This window comes from Brassica oleracea, unplaced genomic scaffold (assembly GCF_000695525.1).
Source record: "Brassica oleracea var. oleracea cultivar TO1000 unplaced genomic scaffold, BOL UnpScaffold00685, whole genome shotgun sequence".
In the NCBI taxonomy this organism is placed as follows: domain Eukaryota; kingdom Viridiplantae; phylum Streptophyta; class Magnoliopsida; order Brassicales; family Brassicaceae; genus Brassica; species Brassica oleracea.
This window is the reverse complement of record NW_013617436.1, coordinates 13,773-35,437: the sequence shown is the minus strand read 5'-3', so window position 1 is coordinate 35,437 and position 21,665 is coordinate 13,773. Positions and strand designations below refer to the sequence as shown.

The following is a 21,665-nucleotide window of genomic DNA, read 5'->3' as shown; positions in this document are numbered from 1 at the left end:
GACCTTCATCCATGCTTGTCTTTCACACGTTCGGTTCAAGACTCCTCGAAAGCTCCTTTTGTGCTCTAATCACCTCCAAAACTCCAAACAATTCATCCAACACCTACAAGATGCAAATGTACATGCAATAGACTCTAAATGCAAATAAATGTAAGGTTAATGCATGAATATATATGAAATAACAAAGCTAAAACTATGCAAAATCACAACACATCAGCAGTCTGGGAAGACCTCTGCAGACAACGATATCATGATGGTCTCAAAAGAATGCAGCACAGTCCTTCAAAACAGAACAGTCAGGAAATTGGAAGATCTTGGAAAATTTGTCCTCTCGGTTTAGGTTCCAGTGTGAATCTCATGCCCTACTCAGTTGCAAAACGCATGGGACTAACCAATTTCCAGCCAACCAGGATTTCATTGGTGTTCGCAGACAGAGCAGTCAAGTTGCCAGTAGGCGTTCTCGAAGACCTCCAAGTTCAAATTGGCAACACCACTGTTCCGGCGGATTTCATGGTTCCGGAGCTCGAAGATGAACCGAAAGACCCTCTCATTCTAGGCCGACCTTTCCTATGCACAGCTGGTGCAATCATTGATGTCCGCAATGGGAGGATCGATCTCCAACTGGGGGATATTGTGATGAAGTTTGAGATGGACGAGCTGCTCAAACGACCTATGTTGGATGGTCAGAACTTCACGATTGACGACGAGAACGCCGCCTTGACCCCTCAACAAGGGATGATTGAAGAAATCCTAGCGGATGGCCCTTTGGAAGTGGCTCTGACACGAGCAGAGTCTAAGCAGAACACATGCAACGTTGATGCTGATGGGTAAGAGAAGATATTTGGTTCGAGTAAAAGCATTGAGAAGATGGTCGCTTTCCTGAGTCTGGGGGAGACGAGCAATCAGGTTCCACAAGAAGGAGCAACTGCTCCTAAACTAGGGAACGAACCGGCCAGCCTGCTCGACGATCCATGGAGCAAACTCGAGGCTCCAAATATCGAATTAAAGTCGCTCCCAGCAGGACTTAGGTATGCATTTCTTGGACCTAATTCCACATATCATGTCATTGTGAAATCTGAACATAATAATATGGAAACTTCTAAACTCTTGTGTGAATTGAGAAAATACCGTAAGACAATAAGGTATTCATTAGAAGAAATTCCTGGTATTTCACCTGATTTGTGCATGCATAGAATACATCTAGAAGATGAATCGATGACTTATGTAGAACATCAGAGGCGGTTAAACCCAAATCTAAAAGATGTTGTTAACAAAGAGATAATGAAACTTCTAGAAGCTGGTGTAATCTATGTGATTTCTGATAGCAAGTGGGTTAGTCATGTTCATGTAGTTCCTAAGAAAGGGGGGATCACTGTGGTTGCTAATGAAAGGAATGAATTGATACATACTAGGACAGTAACCGGTCACCGTATGTGCATTGATTTTCGAAAATTAAATACGGCTACACAAAAGGATCACTTCCCACTCCCATTCACTGATCAAATGCTTGAGAGATTGGCTAACCACCCATATTACTGCTTTTTAGATGGTTATTCAGGTTTCTTTCAGATTCCCATTCACCCAGACGATCAGGAGAAGAAGACTTTCACGTGTCCCTACGTACAGGAGAATGCCGTTTGGGCTGTGCAATGCTCCTGCGACATTCCAGCGTTGCATGATGTCTATTTTCACTAACCTAGTTGAGGACATATTGGAAGTTTTCATGGATGACTTTAGCGTCTATGAGAACTCCTTTTCTGTCTGTTTGTCAAACTTGTGCAGGGTCCTTCAGCGGTGTGAAGAAAATCATCTCGTGTTGAATTGGGAGAAGTGTCACTTCATGGTGCGTGATGGGATTGTTCTCGGTCATAAAATCTCAGAAAAAGGGATCGAAGTGGACAAAGCAAAGATAGAGGTGATGATGAGTTTACAGCCTCCAAACTCTGTCAAACGAATCATGAGTTTCCTCGGATATGCTGGTTTCTACAGAAGATTCATCAAGGACTTCTCCAAAATCGCAAGACCACTCACTAGACTGCTCTGCAAGAAGACAAAATTTGAGTTCAATAGCGATTGTTTGGGCGCTTTCCACACGATCAAAGGAGCTCTAGTCAGCGCACCCAATGTGCAACCACCAGACTGGGAGCTTCTTTTCGAGATAATGACTGACGCAAGCGATGTTGCGGTTGGAGCAGTGCTCGGCCAACGAAATGATAAAAAGCTTCACGTGATCTATTATGCGAGCAGAACACTAGACGAAGCTCAATGTCGCTACGCAACTACAGAGAAGGAACTTCTGGCAATAGTCTTTACTTTTGAAAAATTCAGATCCTATCTCGTTGGCTCCAAGGTGATAGTGCACACGAACCATGCAGCGTTGAGATACTTACTAACAAAGAAGGATGCGAAACCAACGCTGCTCAATAGTCTTTACTTTTGAAAAATTGAGATCCTATCTCGTTGGCTCCAAGGTGGTAGTGCACACGGACAATGCAGCGTTGAGATACCTACTAACAAATAAGGATGCGAAACCAAGGCTGCTCCGATGGATTTTATTTCTCCAAGAATTTGACCTAGAAATCAAAGACAAAAAGGGCACCGAAAATAGCGTCGCAGATCACCTCTCCAGAATGAAGATAGATGAAGAAACAGCCCTTGATGACAGCCTTCCAGTCGAGCACGTCTACTCGATCAGTCTCAAAAGCATCACAGAACAACCAATCCGTCCAGATTGCTCCAGCGTTCTGCAACACCTTGTTTGTGCAATCAAAAAGCAATACCCCAATCTTCCATGGTTTGCTGAGATTGCCAACTATTTGGCCGCCGAGAGAGAACCAGTCAAATTCACTGGCAATGATAAACGGAAAGTTCTAAGAGGCGCAACTACTATTGGGATGAGCCATACTTGTACCGAAGTTGCAAGGATGGAGTATTCCGACGGTGTGTATCCGAGCTGAGATTACAGGAATCCTCTTTCACTGTCACAGATAGGGCTGGGCAACTGGTGTACCATTCGGGTGTCGGGTCCATCCTAATCGGGTTCGGGTTTTCTTGGTTAACAAAAACAAGCCCCATTCGGGTAAAACTGAAGATCGGTTTGGTATCGGTTCGGGGGCTATACGGTTCTGGTCGGGTTTTGGTTTGTATTTTGGTTCTTAAAAGTACTAATTGTAGTGAATGTAGCCATGGCAGAACAAAATAATTTCGTAACTTGTACTGCAAGTAAGTAAAAAACACAGAAATAAAGCATTGAAAATTCTCATAACCCCTAAGGCAACACTGATATAAAACCAAAGCACCTTTATTATTGATAGTAGAGTCAAAAACTTAACAACTCAGAGAATGCAATTGGAAACAAAGCCATAATGTAATGCTTAGAACCAAAATGAGAAACAGTATGCAAACTTCAAAGAAATAAAAACCAAATGCAGAAAACTTCAAGCTCCATGCTTCAACCTTCACCCGCCTTCTTCCACTTCATGCTTCGACCTTGAAGCTTCAATCATCAAGCGTTTGTGCTTGAAACTCTGCAACATAAAAACAAAGCATAAGAAAGGAGCTTAGCATAAACAAATACATTACATAAGACAGTATAAAGAAACTAAGTGAAGAGATAGACAGACCTTTCTGAAGTCAATCAAGCAACTCCACATCAGCAAGTATTTGCTCATTTATAGTGACTTGTTCACTCACCTTGATGTCAGCATGCATCCATTGCTCAGTACACATGAGAAATTCTATCATGTAATGAGTTAAGCAACTCCGATATGGTTCCAAGATCCTCCCACTTGTGCTAAAAGCACTTTCGGATGCCACGCAACCATCTCCTTGTACACACAATCCATCCGCTCATAACCGAAATCTTCAACCACCAGCTCCATTCTATCTGTGCCTTGATCTTGCGACTCTGGAGGAGCCTGAGATGATGATGCGTGATTTGACTGAGAGGCTTCTCCAGTAGACCCTCTGAATCTTGTGTTGTACTCCTTGAACATAGTCCTGAGATCCAAAAACATAAATGAAATATTTATACAAGTTTTGGAGGCATTGTTATTGAGGTTCACAAGATTAAAATACATGATTATAAAACATATACCTGAGAAGATCACCAACAGATTCCAGCATTGCTTTAGACTCTAAGCTCTCCTTCTCATAGAGCTTCTCAAAGCACAGATTTGCAAATTGCATCTTCTTCGTTGGATCGAAAACCGTGGCCAAGATCAGCATCCTGTTGACACTCTTGATACCATCCCAGTACTTGAGAAACTTCTGCAACATCTCCGGCGCTTTCACCTTCAACTCAGGATCGAAGCTGTTGGCCAGTGCAGTGAGGTTTCTTTCTATGGTCACTATCTTACCATAGCACTTGTAAGAATTCACCGTCGTAGGGGCAGAAACAACCAGAGTGCTGTTGTAAAAGATTATCAGAAACCTCTTGAGCTTCTCAACAGCACTCCAGTCTCTCAAAGAAGGTGGTCCACACCTCTTAACTCCATTTTCCATCTCCAAAAAGTAATCATTATACAACCTATCTTCTGCCTCCATCCTATCAAATGCAGTTCTAAACTGAAGAGCCCTAGACAGAATTAGGAAGGTTGAATTCCATCTAGTCTTAATATCCATAGGTAAGCTACCTCGACTCATTCTCCCAGTTGTGACTCTAAGATCAAATGCATTAAGCCTATGTGTTGAAGAGCGAACATACTGAATAGCGTTCCTAATGGCTAACACATTTTCTCCTACCTCGGTCAAACCCTCCTTAGGAATTAAATTGATGATGTGAGCACAACACCTCATGTGCAAGAAACGCCCATCTAGAACTAAAGACTCAGGGGAAACAGCACTAAAATCCCTATGGAATCTCCTAATGGCAGAAGTATTAGCAATTACATTGTCTACTGTAATGCAAAATACCTTCTCAATGCCCCATTCAGCTAGACACTCCAAGAGCACAGTTGCGATTGTCTGACCCTTGTGGTCCATCACATACTTCAAGCCTATGATAAGCTTCTTCAGCTGCCAAGTTGCGTCCACGAAGTGGGCAGTTATCACCATGTAACTTGCACCTGTTACAAATTAAACAAACAAAGTCAGAGTTTAGAAATTTAAAAAAAAAAACTTTATAAATATATCAGATGCATAGAAGTTCTAAGTGACATTATTTGTTAGTAATTTTTTTTAAAATGACTTTAGAAATTTAAAAAACTGACATTCTATGCTATGCTAGAACAAAGTATATCATAAATAAAACGAAGAAAAAAAGCTGTAAAGAAGTTACCTGTGACCTGTGAAACCCAAATGTCAGTTGTAAGTGACACTCTTTGTTTGGTTGTGCGAAGCATGTTTTTCAAAGCTGCTTTCTTCCTCACATACATCTCAACGATGTCTCTGGTGGTAGTCCTTCTCGAGTGTGGCTTGTAGAGGTTTACCTTGCAAGTGTAAATACCAAACGTATTAGTAAATTTTCATGTAAAAAGAAGATAAAAAAACAGATAAGTGTTTATTAAATGGATTACCTTTCTGCAGAAGTGTTTTCAAGTACTGCTTTCAATAAATGAAAGAGGCAGTTCTCCTAGCACAATCAACTCATTGGATGCCTCTCTGAAAATAGACTCTGCAACTTTTGATGACTTCAGATTTCCATCAGTGTTGATCTCCATCTAATTCATACCTTGACTGATTAACCAAGCTTGGTACTCTTGGCAGATGGACAGATGCTTCTGGAGGTTTGATGTTCATGATTTGGTAGCGCATGAGAAGATCTTCTGACAATAGTGGCAGATGCATCAGTCACGACTTTCTTTGGTTCGGTTGAAATGCTTCCAGACACCAGACCTTGGGACAACGAGTTTCATCACCTTCTTTGACTGAGAAGAGACACCAGAAGTTGCATCAACTGCAATGGCCTTCCCTCGGTTTTGAGTTCGTTGGCACTCTTCTCCTTCAACTTGAATGTCAACGTCCATGGTTTCTTCAACACTGTGTGGGATTTTGGAGGATGAGGAAACCATCTGCAAGAGAATGAGAAAAAAAATTACCATCAGTGACATCAAAAGAAACAATACAGTTATTAGTTTCTATCCAAAAACTCAGCTCATGGCTCAAGAACAAACATCAATATGTACAAAATTAGTTTGCAAAACATATATATCCGTAAAACAAAACAGCTCATTGCTAAATGTAGAAGCATATATATCCATAAAACAAAATTAGTTTACTCGTGAACCTTGATTAATACGAAACAAAACCGTAAGTTCATGAAAAAATAACCTATGATTACTCGTGAATCGTGATGCTAGATTAATACGAAACAAAACCGTAAGTTCATGAAAAAATAACCTATGATTACTCGTGAATCGTGATGCTAGATTAATACGAAACAAAACATAAGCTTTTCTATCTTAAAAATTGAACCAAAACCCAAAAACCCGAAAGCAAGAAAAAAAAATTGAAAGAAGCATCGAATACTCTGTAAAAGGAGGAGTACCTTTGCTTGATTACTTGAGTTATGTGATGGAGGAGACGATGATGATAGCAGAAGTATTTATAGGATCTTAGACTTAGGGTCTCGGTTTCAAATCGAGGAAGAGAATCGGATAGGAGGTGCGAAAACAGTTGGAGATATCCGATATTCGGACTTAGGAAATCATTTTGGTGAGGATATGTTGGGAGATCGAGATTTAGGAAAGGTTTCATGGATTCTCTCCTTGAAGATCAAGAGAAAATCAACTCTCGATACGATTGGAAAAAAAAGGGGATTAGGTTAATGAGGGGCGGGTTTCGGGTGTAACCATTCGGTCTCTCGGGTTTTATCCGATCCGACCCGACACCCGACAGTAGTAAATATTCAGGCCCATTCAGTTTTTTGACAGATCCGCTCCCGACCCATACCACCTTAAACGGACCGGGTTCGTTCGGGTAATCGGGTTCGAGCCTTTTGCCCAGGCCTAGTCACGGATCCTCTTATGCAGGGCACTTTGCAACATTTAAAACTGTGTCTAAGATCCTCCAAGCCGGTTTTTGGTGGCCAACAATGTTCCAAGATGCCCACTCTTACATCTCCAGGTGCGACTTATGCCAGCGAAAAGGGAATATCAGTAAAAGGAATGAGATGCCTCAGAACTTCATTTGGAGATAGAAGTATTCGATTGTTGGGGGATTGATTTCATGGGGCCATTCCCACCATCCTTCAAGAACGAATACATATTAGTAGTAGTTGACTACGTTTCTAAGTGGGCGGAAGCAATAGCCAGTCCCACAAACAACACAAAGGTGGTGACTAAGATGTTCAAAACCATAATCTTTCCAAGATTTGGGGTACCACGAGTGGTCATCAGTGACAGGGGTAGTCACTTCATCAACAAGATCTTTGCAGGTCTATTGAAGAAGAATGGCGTGAAACACAAGGTAGCCACGCCATATCACCCTCAAACAAATGGTCAAGTGGAAGTTTCAAACAGAGAGATCAAGAGCATCCTGCAGATAACAGTCAACACCAGTCGCAAGGATTGGTCACTCAAGCTAGACAACGCTCTATGGGCCTACAGAACAGCCTACAAAACACCAATCGGGACCACACCCTACAACCTGGTGTACGGTAAAGCTTTTCACCTACCGGTTAAGTTAGAGTACAAGGCAGCATGGGCTGTGAACCTACTCAACTTCGACATCAAACCAGCAGCAGAAAGACGATCCATGCAAATCCACGAGCTGGAGGAAATTAGGCATCTCGCCTACGAAAGCTCAAAAATCTACAAGAAGCGAACTAAGGCCTATCATGACAAGAGGATCATCAGCCGAAACTTTCAGCCTAAGGATCAGGTGCTCCTTTTCAACTCTAGGTTACGATTGTTCCCTGGAAAGTTGCGATCCAGATGGTCCAGACCATTCACCATCAAGAATGTTCGTCCCTGCGGAGCTGTTGTGTTGCTGGACACAAAAGGTGAGGAATTAGTTGTCAATGGTCAATGCCTAAAGTCGTATCTTGCTGAGACAACAATCACGGAGGGTGAAGAAATTTTCCTAAGCGATCCTTCTTTAGCCTAACAGGCTAACCAAGTCAAGCTAGTGACTTAAACCAAGCGCTTGGTGGGAGGCAACCCACTGGTGAGTGTAAATATTTCTTTTGGATTTTTGTTTCGTGTTTCTTTTAATTTATTTGCAGGATTAAAATCAGAAAAACCCCGAGCTACTCAACAAGAACAGTCTCCGGCTGTTCCTGATTAGGAGCAGCTGCTCCGCTAAGGTAAGTTTCTAGGGACCAAAAAAAAAAAACAGATATGAAATAATTTTAATTAATTTTGTAAAATTGAGGGAAGCCCTAGCAAGTGAGAAGTGGGGCACAAAGTGGGGGCCTAAAAAGGGAAATGTCCCCATCTCTCTCCCACTTCCACCAAAACCGCCTCCTTCGTCGCCTCACTCCATTCCCCTTTAAAACCTTCAACTCTTTAAACTTCTTCAACTTGTTTTGAGTTTTTCGGTTTATACTTGCTTGAATTTTAGTTGTTTAGTTAAATTGCAGGACTCTTCCGTCACCAATCGAATGGTAAGAGGCGAAATCACAATGTGATTCTCGGCCAAAAATCTTCTTCTCTTCTTTTCTTTTGCGCTTGAATAGATCGATTTTAGGGTTTTTCTAAATCAAAATCGACCTCTCCTTTTTCTGCTAGGATTGTTATTAGAAGTTGAGTTGAGAATGGTTTAATCGATTAGGACAGATGGAAAGTTATAACCTTTGCGCCACTTTTCTTAAATTGCACATGCATCGATTGTTTAGATATGGATTTTGGGATCTATTGAATCGATTTCTGTTGATTGGCGAGTTGATCTAAGTACCTAGTCTTCTAAGTGATTGTATCTGGTTTACCATTATCGATCGCTTGTTCTCTCTACATTGGGTTATGGAAAAGTTTGGAAAGACCACCTACAATCGTAAAAGCTTCCAAATTTTTCTACTAAACCCAATCGAGTGGTACTAAGAAGTTCCCTTTGGTTTTGTTTTGCATATGGCTCCCAGGCGAACCAAGATGGCTTCTAGGATCAAACCACCACACGCCCGAGGAGAACCGGAGGATGACACCATCTCCCCGACTTACCCATGGCCACGAGAAGAGGGAATGGAGATCTCCCTCACTGACCCAAACATCCCTGCCTCTTCGGAGAAACGATGGGATAGGGAAGCCTCGCGTCGCTACAACTCCTTGCTCAAGATCAACATCCTCCCAACACGATTCCTTGACGTCGGGGCTTTGAACGACTTGGTCCTCCACGAGGATTTGCATGCTGTTCTCCAGGTGCTGGGAATAGCTGATCTCTGCCACATTACTCACACGCTGTACCCAGATATTGTGAGACAAGTCCTAGCCACCGCGGAGCTAACCTTCAAGAGGCCCGGTTTCCCAATCTTTGAGGAAGCCTCCTTCACATTCTTTGCGAGCGGCGTCAAGCATTCCATAAGTTTGGAGAAGATGGCCGAGATCTATGAGATATCTACGGAGTACACTAAGACCTCCTTTCCAAGGAAGTTCCCCCCGGAGCAAGCATTCTGGAAGTTCATCGCTTCAGGGGACTTCAAATCCCGATCAGCCAGTCAGTCTCTCATCCGCAACCCTGTTATGCGGATTGCTGCGAAGGTCCTGAGCAACCTGCTCTTCTCAAAGGACCAGACGTCAAAGGTGACACGAGGGGAACTGTAAATGTTATTTGCAGGAGTTGAGGACGAGATCAAATTCGCAGACATTGCGATTCCGACCTCGGAGATGAAGACCAGTCCAGGATGTGTGCTTGTTCAGATGTTTGTGGACAAGAAGGCAAGGGTGATTAAGGGTTCTCTGAAGAAGGACCGTTCTGGGAGTTTGCTCACTCCTCTATTCCGCCACTTGGAGCTTGATTTCAGCCCCTACAAGTGTAACGAAACTACGCAATTCATTGAAGTTCCATACCTGATCAACTACCAGATTCTCCGCGACGAGACGACCTATAGTTTCATTGGTAAGGACGGTAACTACCTCTACTACAAGCTGCCTCAACCGGACATCACCTCGCTTGGAGATGTGGTCAACATATGTTTCATCCCCGAGCCTCAGTATCTCTGCGCCGACCCAAAATCGTCTTACCAGGATGATACTATGGATGAGCCAGAGTTTGTAGGCACTGTTGGAGGCGACACTGTGTATGACCTAGGCCCCCTTGATGACGACGCTGATGACGCCGCCTACCGTCGCTGGATGGTAGATTCTCAGCGCAAGAATAACAGTCTCATGAAGAGGATCCTGAAGGCGATCACTTGAGGATGCTTGGGAACTCCGAACACAGCTGAGCCTCGTCGAGAGCAGCCTACACCAAGCAGTCATCGACCAGGGAAGGAACCGGCAAGAATTGGAGGGGGAGAGGAAGAGACTCCGTGGACCACTCCGCGCAGAAGGAACAGGCGTTCCGCTGGCCAGTCTGAGAGCGATGATACTGACTAGGCAGTCTCCTATTTCTATCTCCATTGTTATATCCGTTTGAACTATTTCTGTTTCCAGCACTTGTTTATTATTTTGGCATTTCCTTGAATTATTTTCTGACCAGGGATGGTGAGAAGTAAGTCTGGGGGAGGCGCTTATCTGCTTATTTGCTACTAATCGTTTACCTTTGGTTTTATGTTTAGAGTCAGTCTGCTTTAAGTCATTTTGATGTCTTTATCGAGTCAGTCCAAACTTTGTGGGAATCAGGACCTTATTCTATGATGTGTATTAACCACCCTCGTGCTTTAATTCATCTTATTCAGTGACCTTAGCAGAAGCGACAGACGCACATGTGGACCCAGAACACCCTGACATTACATTATCTTGTTCTCCAAAAGCTCTCAGCTTGTCGAGGTTACTCTAGAAAGACTTAATTCCATCTAACTTGAACTTAATATTGACTGCAATTCTTCTTGTTATGAGCGTTGGATTAGGGTTTAACATGATTAACACTCAGGACTTCTTATTCTTTCTATCCATCTTGCTGATCCTGAGTGGCTAGCTCATCTTTAGTTAGTACCCACCTTGAAACCCTAAAGCCTTTGTTCCGACCTCATGCATTTGTTATTCAGTATCTTATGTGCAGATATGTGCAAAAGGGCCGGAGAGGAAAGGATCGACACAGTCTCTTACTCGTTAATGCAACAGAATTTTCGGCTGAAGAATAGGCGGAAGTACACGTAGCAACCGCTCTGCCGCCATTGATCTAACAAAAGAGAAGAGAAAAAGAGAAACAAGAATGAATGTGAAGTCAAGAACTCCAATAGCATGTCGAAAGTACAAATGTTACCCCCTGCTTCGTCACCATCACCTATGTATTCAAAAAAAAAAAAAATAAGCTTTATGTACTTCAGAATAAGGTGATGAAGGAGGAGAAGATTCATCAGAGAGACGGACGCCACTGGTAAAATAGAAGGGAGTATAAAGTGAAGAGATGAGAACCATGCAGATCAGAGCTATTGTTCCAGAGAAGAACTTGCAAAAACGAGTAGAGGTTGTGGACATCAATGGATCTATCCTCTCTTACAATTTTGCGCGATATCCTACATCCTCTACGAAATTTGGTAACCCCTAAACACTGATTAGCTCCACTTAAACAAAAAAAGATATGTTTCATACCTAGACCGTTACCCTATCTAATGCATGTGATAAGAAGCTCACGCCACTCTTAATTGAATGTAAGGAGTTTTGTCTGGAAAGTTTAACTTTTGCAGGTCTGAGATACAGAGTATGGAGCCGTTTTGAACAGCAGTCAGTGGGGTTCTTGGTAAGGATGTGTTGTTTTAGCTAAACTGTTTGTATGGTTCAGAGATTCGTGGTTATTGTATGGTTGCTGAGAATAGGCGAGTTCCCACTCTTTCAAACCTTTCTCTCGATTCTTGGTACTTGATTTTGTTTGAGGACAAACAAGGATCTAAGTCTGGGGGGGTTGATATATTGTGTTTTTGGCACATTATATGTATGTCTTACTAATAGTTTTCAAGGTTTTTTCGAGTCTTTTTTGTTCATTTGAGTCATTACAGGCCTGGTATTGCTTTGGATGGGAGATGTACCAGTTGGAGGAAAGGAGGAGAAAAAGAGTGTGATTTGGAGTCCTTCGCGCAGAACAGTCGAGCGGAGCAGCCTGATTGTCTGCTCCAGCGGCAGAGATTTAAAAGGAAGTTTCCAAATATTTCGGAATTTGCCCTAGTTTTCCTATTTTTCCCTCTAGCCGCCTATGGCCCCTATATATAGTCTTCTTTTATTTACTTTATGACCTACCTTAGTTTTCACGCAAGAAAGACCTCAGAGAGCTTTGTGATTTTAGTGATTGCTACTTGTAAGGAAGAATGCCTCATCTATCTCCTAGAGAAGATTATCCTGAACCCTCTCATTTCTATTATCTATTATATGCAGTATTATTCAGAAATCATGCTTCTCTGTTCTTGTGTTATGTCTGAGTAGTCACTGAGTTAGTTTAGGGTTCTAGGGTTCTGGATTCGCGAGCTGAAGCATAAATAATTCATCTTAAGATTGTCTACATTCATATATGTTCTTATTGCTTGCATTGAACTGATCACTTAGTGCATGAATTAGGGTTAATCAATTTAGCTAACCGTTGGTTGATAACTTGATATGATTTGAATGAGCTTTGCATCCCTAGCCAGCGAGAGTAGATATTAGGGTGTATTGTGAACATATCGGACTTGATCTCTAAAGCTTGCAATCGCGTCTTGATCCAAACGAGAGTTTAGGTATCAAGACCAATCTGCAAAGGAATCAACACCACGACAGTGGGTTGTTTCAACCTGAGTGATCCGAGTTTAGACTTGTGTAAACTGGACAGTGGGTTGTTTCAACCTGAGTGATCCGAGTTTAGACTTGTGTAAACTGGACTTGAATAATTGCTTGGCTTGCGATTTCCTTACCTGAAGAAGAAACCCTAGACTAGCACCTTTAATCAATTCGAAAACAACCTCATCTTGTTACTTGTTCTTTACATTACCCTACTATTTTAAAAACCCCACTTTTGTTTTAGCTTGATTATGATCCCATAAAGATAAAGTGTGAACTGGTCCTCTGGAATTGAATCTAAAGATATTACAATTACACTGTTAACTTGACTATAGACAAATATCCAATTTTAGTGTATCAGACAACAAACTGGAATACTGCAACAATCAATTTGATGAGTTGTGCAGAAAGGCTGGAATCAAGAGGCATCGAACCTGCACCTACACACCTCAACAGAATGGGGTATCAGAACGTATGAACTTCACCATCATGGATAAAGTGAGGAGTATGCTCGCAGAAACTGGTTTGGGATAAGAGTTTTGGGCAGAAGCTACTTCTACAGTAGTGTATCTGATAAACATGACGTCAAATTCAACCATAGACTTCAAACTACCAGAGGAAGTTTGGTCAGGGAACATGCCTGATTTATCACACTTAAGAAGGTTTGGTTGCACGGCATATGTTCATGTTACTCAAGAGAAGACGAGTCCTAGAGCTAGGAAAGGAGTTTTCTTGGGATATCCGTTTAGGGTTAAAGGTTACAGGGTATGGATTCCAGAAGACTTAAAGTGTACTACAAGCCGAAATGTTGTGTTCAGAGAAGAGGAGATCTACAAGGACATGATAATTCATAAACAAGAAGAAAGCGTATATGGGTTAGATGGCACAGACAAGCAGACCAAGAAATCAACGTAGAAAGACTCTTTCAGTCCCAGTCTGATTCGTGGACCTAGTGGTCCCAACTATGAACTTGGTGAAACATCCAGTCTTGGAAACACAAATATGTCTCAACAGGACTTAGAGGATCAAGGAAGTTCAAGTGAATCAGAAAGTGATGATGAGACAAAAGGGTTGACCTTTGTTGAAGACACTGAAGCTACGGGTTCTATTGATAACTACATGCTTGCAAGAGATTGAGTTCGTAGATAGAATGTGAGGCCACCGTCGAGATATGAAGATGCTAACTTGGTTGCTTACACTCTAGTAGTGGCATATGAAATAGAGAAGGAAAAACCTAAATCTTTTGAGAAAGCTAAAAGAAGCAAAGACTGGAAACACTGGAAAAATGATGTGAATGAAGAAATTGATTCACTTGAGAGAAATCACACTTGGGATCTTATTGAGAGATCAGAAGACTGTGGGATGCAAGTGGATTTTCAAGTATAAGCATGGTATCCATGGAGTTGAAGATCGTCAGCATAAGGGCAGGCTAGTTGCAAAGGGATTCTCACATAATGAAGGAGTTGACTACAACGAAATATTCTCACCAGTGGTCAATCACGTCTCAATAAGACTGATGCTCTCAATTGTGGTGAATAAAGATTATGAATTGGAACAGTTGAATGTCAAGACCGCGTTTCAACATGGAAACCTAGACGAGCGGATTCTAATGGATCAACCTGAAGGTTATGTGAAACCAGGTGATGAGAACAAAGTGTGTCTTCTGGGGAAATCTTTGTACGCCTTAAAACAGTCTCCAAGGCAGTGAAATTTGTGTTTTAACAGCTTTATGAAGAAAGAAAAGTTTCTACAGAGCGATTATGATTTATGTGTCTACATGAGAAGTGTCAATACTCCAAAGGCTATATATCTACTTCTCTATATCGATGACATGTTGATAGCCTCAGGGGATAAGACAAAGATCCAGAAGATGAAAGACAATCTGAGCAGAGAGTTTGAAATGAAAGATTTGGGAAGAGCTTCCAGAATTCTTGAAATGGACATTATACACGATTGAATGAAAGGAACACTAGTGCTATCTCAGGAGTCCTACATTGAGAAAGTACTAAAGAGTTTTGGAATGGAAGATTCTAAGCCAATCACAACTCCATTGGCGCCTCAATTCAAATTAAAGAGTCTAACCAAGGCAGAGCCATTAGAACAAGCTGTGAGAATGGAAGAGATTCCTTACGCAAGTGTTGTGGGGAGCCTAATGTATGCCATGGTTGTGAGCAGATTTATGTCCAAACCAGGAATGGATCACTGGAAGGCAGTAAAGTGGATTCTTAAATACTTGAGAGGTGAATCTAAAACCAGTTTAACGTTTGTTAAGAGTTCAGTTTGTTCAATTAAAGGGTTTTCAGATTCAGATTATTCGGCTGATTTGGACAGGCGACGATCAGTTACTGGTTATGTGTTCAAGGTCTGGGGTAATACAGTTTCGTGGATATCAAATTTGCAATCAGTTGTAGCTCTATCGACTATTGAGGCAGAGTATATGGCATTCTCCACAGCAACCAAAGAAGCAGTTTGGTTAAAAGCTATATGCGAAGAACTAGGTCTACAAACAGGAAGTGTCAAGATGCATTTTGATTCACAGAGTGCCCTAGATCTAGCAAAGAACAGAGTTTTTCAAGAAAGAACAAAGCATGTTGCAAACAAATATCACTTCATCCGTGATATTGTTGCTCATGATGATATTATCCTACACAAGATAACACAAGAAAGAATAGAGCTGACTTCCTAACTAAAGTGTTACCTGGTCCAAAGTTCAGGCTTTGCTCTGAGCTGGTGAACTTGTTCTGAGGAAGAAGTGGCTTCGGGTAATGATGTGTCTCCGTTGTTGGTGACCTCGCAAAACAATAGAGACAGTGAGGTTAGATAATGTCAAAACATCAGATATTATTTAATCTTATTGTTCTAAAACCAACTTGAAGAATAAGAAAAAAATCGTTACCCGAGTATTGGAAGCGAGGTGGAGTTCTCTGGGAAAGTTCAGTTTCAGATGGAATCTCTTCGGGTTTCTTGAAACAGAGAGAAGATCAAAGTCAGATAAAGAGTTCTACAATCATCGTCAGTATCATGAAAGGTTTTTTTCAAGGTTTGTCGAAGAAAGAGAAAGGTCAGAGAAGACTTATATGGTTCGGAGATGAGAAAGCTTGGAGCTTTTATGGTCAGATGATTGAGTCTAAGGTAATCTGGTTCAGATCTGATACATGCAGAGTTGTTGAAGGTTCGTCAGTTCAGTTTTGGTACATGCAGAGAGCTATGGTCAGAGACTGAAGCTGAATCATTCTGGATCTGCAGGAAAAACAGAGAAAGGGTTAGTCGGTGGAAGATCCGATAAGGGTTTACATCAGAAAGAGATGTAAACTAGAAGAAGAAAAGAAGAGAAGAGATACAAAAAGTACCTTTTGAGATGAGTATTCCCTGGAGTCGAAGGAGCTAAGCGGTGGCTCCGGGAGACGTAAACAGAAGGATGATGCCGTGGAGGCAACAAATCGCCTTAGAGAGAAAGGGAGAGAGACAGGAGGCTAGGGTTTCGAAGAGAGAGACAGCACTTTGGTGTTTTGTCTGAAAGGTGGAGATTGTGGGTTTAGTTCAGCCAAACTCCAAGTGGGCTTCGTGCTCGACGGCCCAGCCTTATCCGAAATCTGCAAGAAGCAATCAAGCCCAAGTCTCAGCCCAAAGATCTTTAGTAAATGAAACGCAGCGTTTCAGAATGGTCAACAAGTGGGAAAGTTTGTTATAACAAACTTTCGAATCCAGTCATCATCATTACGAGAAAGAGAATTAGATCGAGATACAGAGCGAGAGAGAGGAAGAGTGACTTAGCTTGAGTTCATGAGGGTGAGCTTCAATGGAGTTGAGAAGGCGGTATACGGTCAGGCGTACCATTTCGGCGGCAACTTTCCGATCTCACAGAGAAAACGATAAGAAGCTTTATCTCTTCTACTTTCTATTGATCTGTCATTATTGTGATCTTGTACCCTCGATCTGATTCATAGTGAAGTTGTTGGTGAATAGATCAGCGAACACTGGGTGAACAAATCTCTTGTGTGAATCTATTGTTCTTGATTTGTTCCTTGATCAAATCTGAAATCAACAAGTAGTAGAGATATCAATCACCTAACCTAAGCAAAAAAACCTAAGTCTAATCGATCTAAAACTCTACGTAGATGTTTAAATTGCACAACCACAAACACAACGTATTTATGGATTCACCACTTTTTTTACAAATTTTGCTAAACATAGGTTATATAGAAATATGCAGATATATTAATCAGGAACAACAAACTATAAGAATAAAAAAAAAAAAAACCTATAAGAATAAAAGGCTCAAAATCCCAAACTTCTTAAAATATCGTATTTTTGTTTCACTAGATCAAATGCTATTGGTCCAGTGACTTACCATATCAGCCGTTCACTACTCGATCTCTCCTTCTGCAATATAATTGAAAAGCATTCATAATTTCTATGTTGACCGTTGATCAAAAATAAATTTCTATGTTGACCGAGTTTCTATTCCTGACTTAATTTTTCAGGCAGTGATATTCTAATATCTTTATGCAAGATCGTTAATTCATATACTTTGAACATTCAAATACTCAAGGGAACATAATAGTATAATTCAATGAAAACGAGTGTTTCAAATGTTCAAAAATCTAATTATCAAGATATGACATAACAAATACAATAAACAAAATCAACGCAAAGAAGACCGGTTCCATCGGTAACCTAACACCCTTTTTTTCTTAATCTCATCAACACGTCTGTATTTATTATACATTCAATTCAGACACTAGAGATTAATTCGCCTCTAAATCGAGTTCTTGACTTTTGACCCGTTATAACTAAAAACAGAAAGTAGAAGTGTTATTACTTCTGATCTTCTTTCCCGGCGAAGAGATGGATCGGTCTACGCCGGAACATAACTCCTCCGCTTCCCACAAGCGTCTAAGCGTGAGCTACCTATTCTCTCTAATGGTTCTCTGCGCCAGACACGCCAACCGCCTCTCCAAGAAGCTAAAGCCGAAGAAGCGAACCCACAACGAAACTTCCCGTGGCAGATGGAATACGATGAGATCTCCAAGGCCAAAAGAGTTTCTTATGACTTTGAGCCACAAGGCGATGACGATGGTCAGCCGGAAAAACACATGTTACAGCGGTGGATATAAGCCGGAGAAGAAGAGAGCGGGGGCGATGGAGGAGGAGGAAGAGCATGGGCTCTGGCAGAGGGAGATCTTGATGGGCGGTAAATGTGAGCCGTTGGATTTTTCCGGAGTTATTTATTACGACTGTAACGGACGGCAGTTAAGAGATGCGCCTCCGAGGTCTCCACGTCGCACTCCGTTACCCATCCGTTCTTAAGACGGGTCGCCGTCAAACCTGATTGGAACTAAGGATTCTCAAGCAGCAACCAAACTATGTACTATATGTTTGTGATGCCTTTTTCTTCTAAGTTGTTTTGTTAAAACCTTCAAATTTGGTTAGGCCATTGAAAGTTTCAGTGTCCAAAGTCCGTACCATCTTGCCATGAATACTCTTGGTATAAAAGTAGCAAGTGTTATCTGATGAACTATGGTGATAGCCAATCGATTCAATTTAGTTTTAAGCAAAATAAGATAAATTGCATAAGAGTTAGTAAAAAAAGATTAAACTTTTGATTTCCTTGTTATGGTTAGAACTTGAGAGTTCTCCACGGATCAAATAGGCCTTTGGGGCATTCAAAAATTAAACAAAAGCATAAAAGCTCTGTGTTATCCTAACTTCTGCTACATTATTTGGATAATTCATTAATTGGTATGAGAAAACTTTAATTAACCATTGACTCGCTTTAGTTTTAGTTTTCATTTTACGATTGATTCGGTACGATTCATATGACCTAGTTCAGTTTGACTCGGTTATAGTTGTTGAAATATTCCACAACATTAGAGATATTTTAGAATTAAAAGTCCAATATCATCATCAGTGGACATGTTTGCAAAAGTTTTAGTATAATCTGTCACTAGATCAAATGTCCATGGAGCATAAGAACAAGTCAGCGGTAAGTTAGCACGATCTAAAGCTATTGACAACAACATAACTGTTAATTTCAAAGACATTTCAGAGTTTATATCGATCTCATTATACATCATTGATGTCCATACCAAAAGAGACAAAACAAAAACAACATAGCTGAAAACATAAAAGATTAATTTCTACATGGAACCAAACCGTAACCGGTAAAGCTATTCATGCACCAGGTGCTGCATCTTTCAGCTTACCATGGAAGTACCCACCAGCATAATCTTTAACATGAGCCGCCGTGTCCTAGATCCGACTCCGAGCATAATCCACTTGTTCCGACCCCACCGGGTGCATGCCTTTAAAATACCGGTACATCCACGACATAACAGCCGCCGTACTGAATAGGAATCCGGCAACAGACAAGAATCCTGTAACAAGGAGGAAGAGAGGGATCCATATAGGGCTTGAGATGATAATGATTGGAAGGAAAGCGATGAATCCAAGGACGAAAGCTGTCAAAGTAATTCCGGTGAGTAAGAGGAGGATTCCACAGGAGATAAAGAATGCAAGGAGGCCGAAGCGCTGGCGGGAGTGCTCAGGAGATTGTGATTGTAGCTGACGGAGGAAAGATGCGATTGGATGGTTAATGTTGTTACCGTGAGGAGGGGCGATGGTTGAGCCGTAGAGTCTTTGTTGGATGTGGCTAGGGCTTGTTCGGTCAGCCATATCGGAGAGGAGAGAGATGTGTGTGGTGAAAGAGGGAGAGGAAAGGGTGAAACAAATGGAGACAAGTTCCGGATGCAAAGGCCCATGCCTGCAAACACGTGGAGTTTCGGTCTCGTTTTTTTCACTGGCTTGTTATGCGTTTGCCATTTCTCATAGAAAGTTTTGTTGGTTAATTTTTTTGTCTTGTCCTTTCTCTTTTATGGTCAATATAATTGGTAAAAATAAATCTGAATTTTGGTGCTGAATAGAAAAAGTGTTATATTTCAATAGATTGACTAGATTAAGCGCGGATTTGTTTCCTTTGACATATTTATTACTATAATAAATATGTTTATACATAAAATGTATATCAATGTCCTAATGATTTTTGTTAGCAGTTGTTTTTTATGTTTATATTCATTTTTCATCTATACAAAATGTTAGTATTGTGAAATAATTAATTTGTTATTAGAAACTACAGTGAAAATTAAATTTAAAATTATTTGCACTAAAATTAATTTGTACATTGACTTGTAAAATTATTAAAAAAAAATAAATGGATTGTATTTTAGTAGTCATTGGTTTGATATGAACATTTCAATGGGTCTTAATGGCCATTGGTTTGTATTTTAGTAGCCATTTCGCTTTTTCATTAGAACCTCTCGGTGCTTGGATTTGCATTTTAGTAGCCATTGGTTTGGTTTTTGGTTTGTTCGAAGGTGTTGGTTTGAATAGGAAACTGGTACTGCCTATTTATCATATCGATCTGATTTAAAGCGAGGTGCTTAGGTTTTAGTAGAAACTTGGGAAGAAAGTTAGGGGATCCTCTCTTTATTATCGAATATCTCTATCTTAATAGTATAGATTCGAAAAATTCAGTTATCATGTCAAACATAATATATTATTTGTGTGTTCATCAAGTTAATTTAGTTAAATTGGAAAATTTTGTTTCTATATATTATCTTTTGAATTTATTGTATGTAGAAATTACGAAAAATGGATGTTATAGAGAATATTGTTGGAATTTATTTGATTTGAATCCAAAAATTTATGAGTTTCTATTTATTATATTTTATATTTATATTTATATTTATATACCAAAATTGGTAAGTATTTATATTTAAATATTATTGGTTGTTTAAAAGGTCAATAACATTGAAAACCAATGATTTCGAAATATGCTAACCCTATACTATAATAGTATAATTAATATTATTGAAAGATAATATTAAATATATTTCGCCAACTTCATATAAGAAAATTTTAAATAAGACATAGACATTATAATGAACTCCAATATATTTGGTATAGTTTTTTGGAAAACAGATTTTTGATGGTGTTAATAGGGTTTGAATAGAGTTAGGGTTTGAATAGAGTTATAGGGTATAAGGTTAGAACACAAACGAATTTCGAAGGGTTAGTAAACATACACGAAATGGACTTAAAATTTTGATGGATAAACTATTTAAATTATTGGGCTGTTTTGTTTAGTTGGACAAAAACATGATACTTTCTAATTTGTTGGATAATTTTTGTAATTAATTGGAAAAGTTAGGGGCATAATCCTAAGAATGATTATGTTTTAATAGTATATATATATATATACATATACATATAACTAGGCAATTTATTTAAATAACCTAAAACTTAAATTTCAATGCAAATTTATACAATAAATTCAATCAGATGGAAAAATAATCTAAAAATAGTAAAGACTATATTACCTCTAATTTTATGCCAAAGAAAAAAATCCTATAAATACTTTTACGATTATAACTCAAGGAATTTTTTTTAAAAACAATGATTTTGAGAAGTCTATTCATGTATTTAATTTTAAAATTAATTTATAAAAAAATTAAAAGATATTTTGATGGAATCATGCAAAATAAAGTTGTTTTCCACATCTGTGTGAGCATAAATTGTAAGTCATTGTTGTCTATTGGTTAGGGGTTGGTAACATATATTCAAGTAATGTTTATATATTTAGGGTTAGATTTTAAAATCTTGAATAATTGTTTTGAAATTAAAATCTGGCATATAAGTGTCCAGTTTTGTATATACTACACTTTAGAAATTGATTTTAAATTTAATGAAATATTTATTATTATCTAGTTAAATTATATCATTTTAGAGTTTAAGAGTAGGAGACTTCCGAAGAAGTCTATTAAGAAGTTATGTGACTTAAAGAAGTTTTATGGAAGTAAATTTAGGGTTAGAAAATTTTGAGAA

At 39.9% G+C, this 21,665-nt stretch overlaps 3 protein-coding genes across 3 annotated transcripts; 1 reads left to right on the top strand and 2 right to left on the bottom strand.

The window, feature by feature from the left end:
* Positions 1-3,458: 3,458 nt before the first annotated feature.
* Positions 3,459-5,966, bottom strand: LOC106319901 (zinc finger BED domain-containing protein RICESLEEPER 2-like). The gene is made up of 6 exons (XM_013758298.1): positions 5,836-5,966; positions 5,517-5,520; positions 5,279-5,429; positions 4,097-5,066; positions 3,804-3,999; positions 3,459-3,527 (listed from the first exon to the last, which is right to left on the bottom strand). Exons 1-6 carry the CDS (start codon positions 5,964-5,966, stop codon positions 3,459-3,461), a joined length of 1,521 nt encoding a protein of 506 aa, XP_013613752.1.
* Positions 5,967-17,472: 11,506 nt separating this feature from the next.
* LOC106319904 lies at positions 17,473-18,300 on the top strand. The gene has a single exon (XM_013758301.1). The coding sequence runs from the start codon at positions 17,631-17,633 to the stop codon at positions 18,090-18,092; it is 462 nt and encodes a 153-aa protein (XP_013613755.1). The 5' UTR covers positions 17,473-17,630; the 3' UTR covers positions 18,093-18,300.
* A 504-nt stretch (positions 18,301-18,804) lies between these two features.
* On the bottom strand, positions 18,805-19,592 carry LOC106319905 (major oleosin NAP-II-like). The gene has a single exon (XM_013758302.1). The coding sequence runs from the start codon at positions 19,455-19,457 to the stop codon at positions 19,035-19,037; it is 423 nt and encodes a 140-aa protein (XP_013613756.1). The 5' UTR covers positions 19,458-19,592; the 3' UTR covers positions 18,805-19,034.
* Between the last annotated feature and the right edge of the window lie 2,073 nt (positions 19,593-21,665).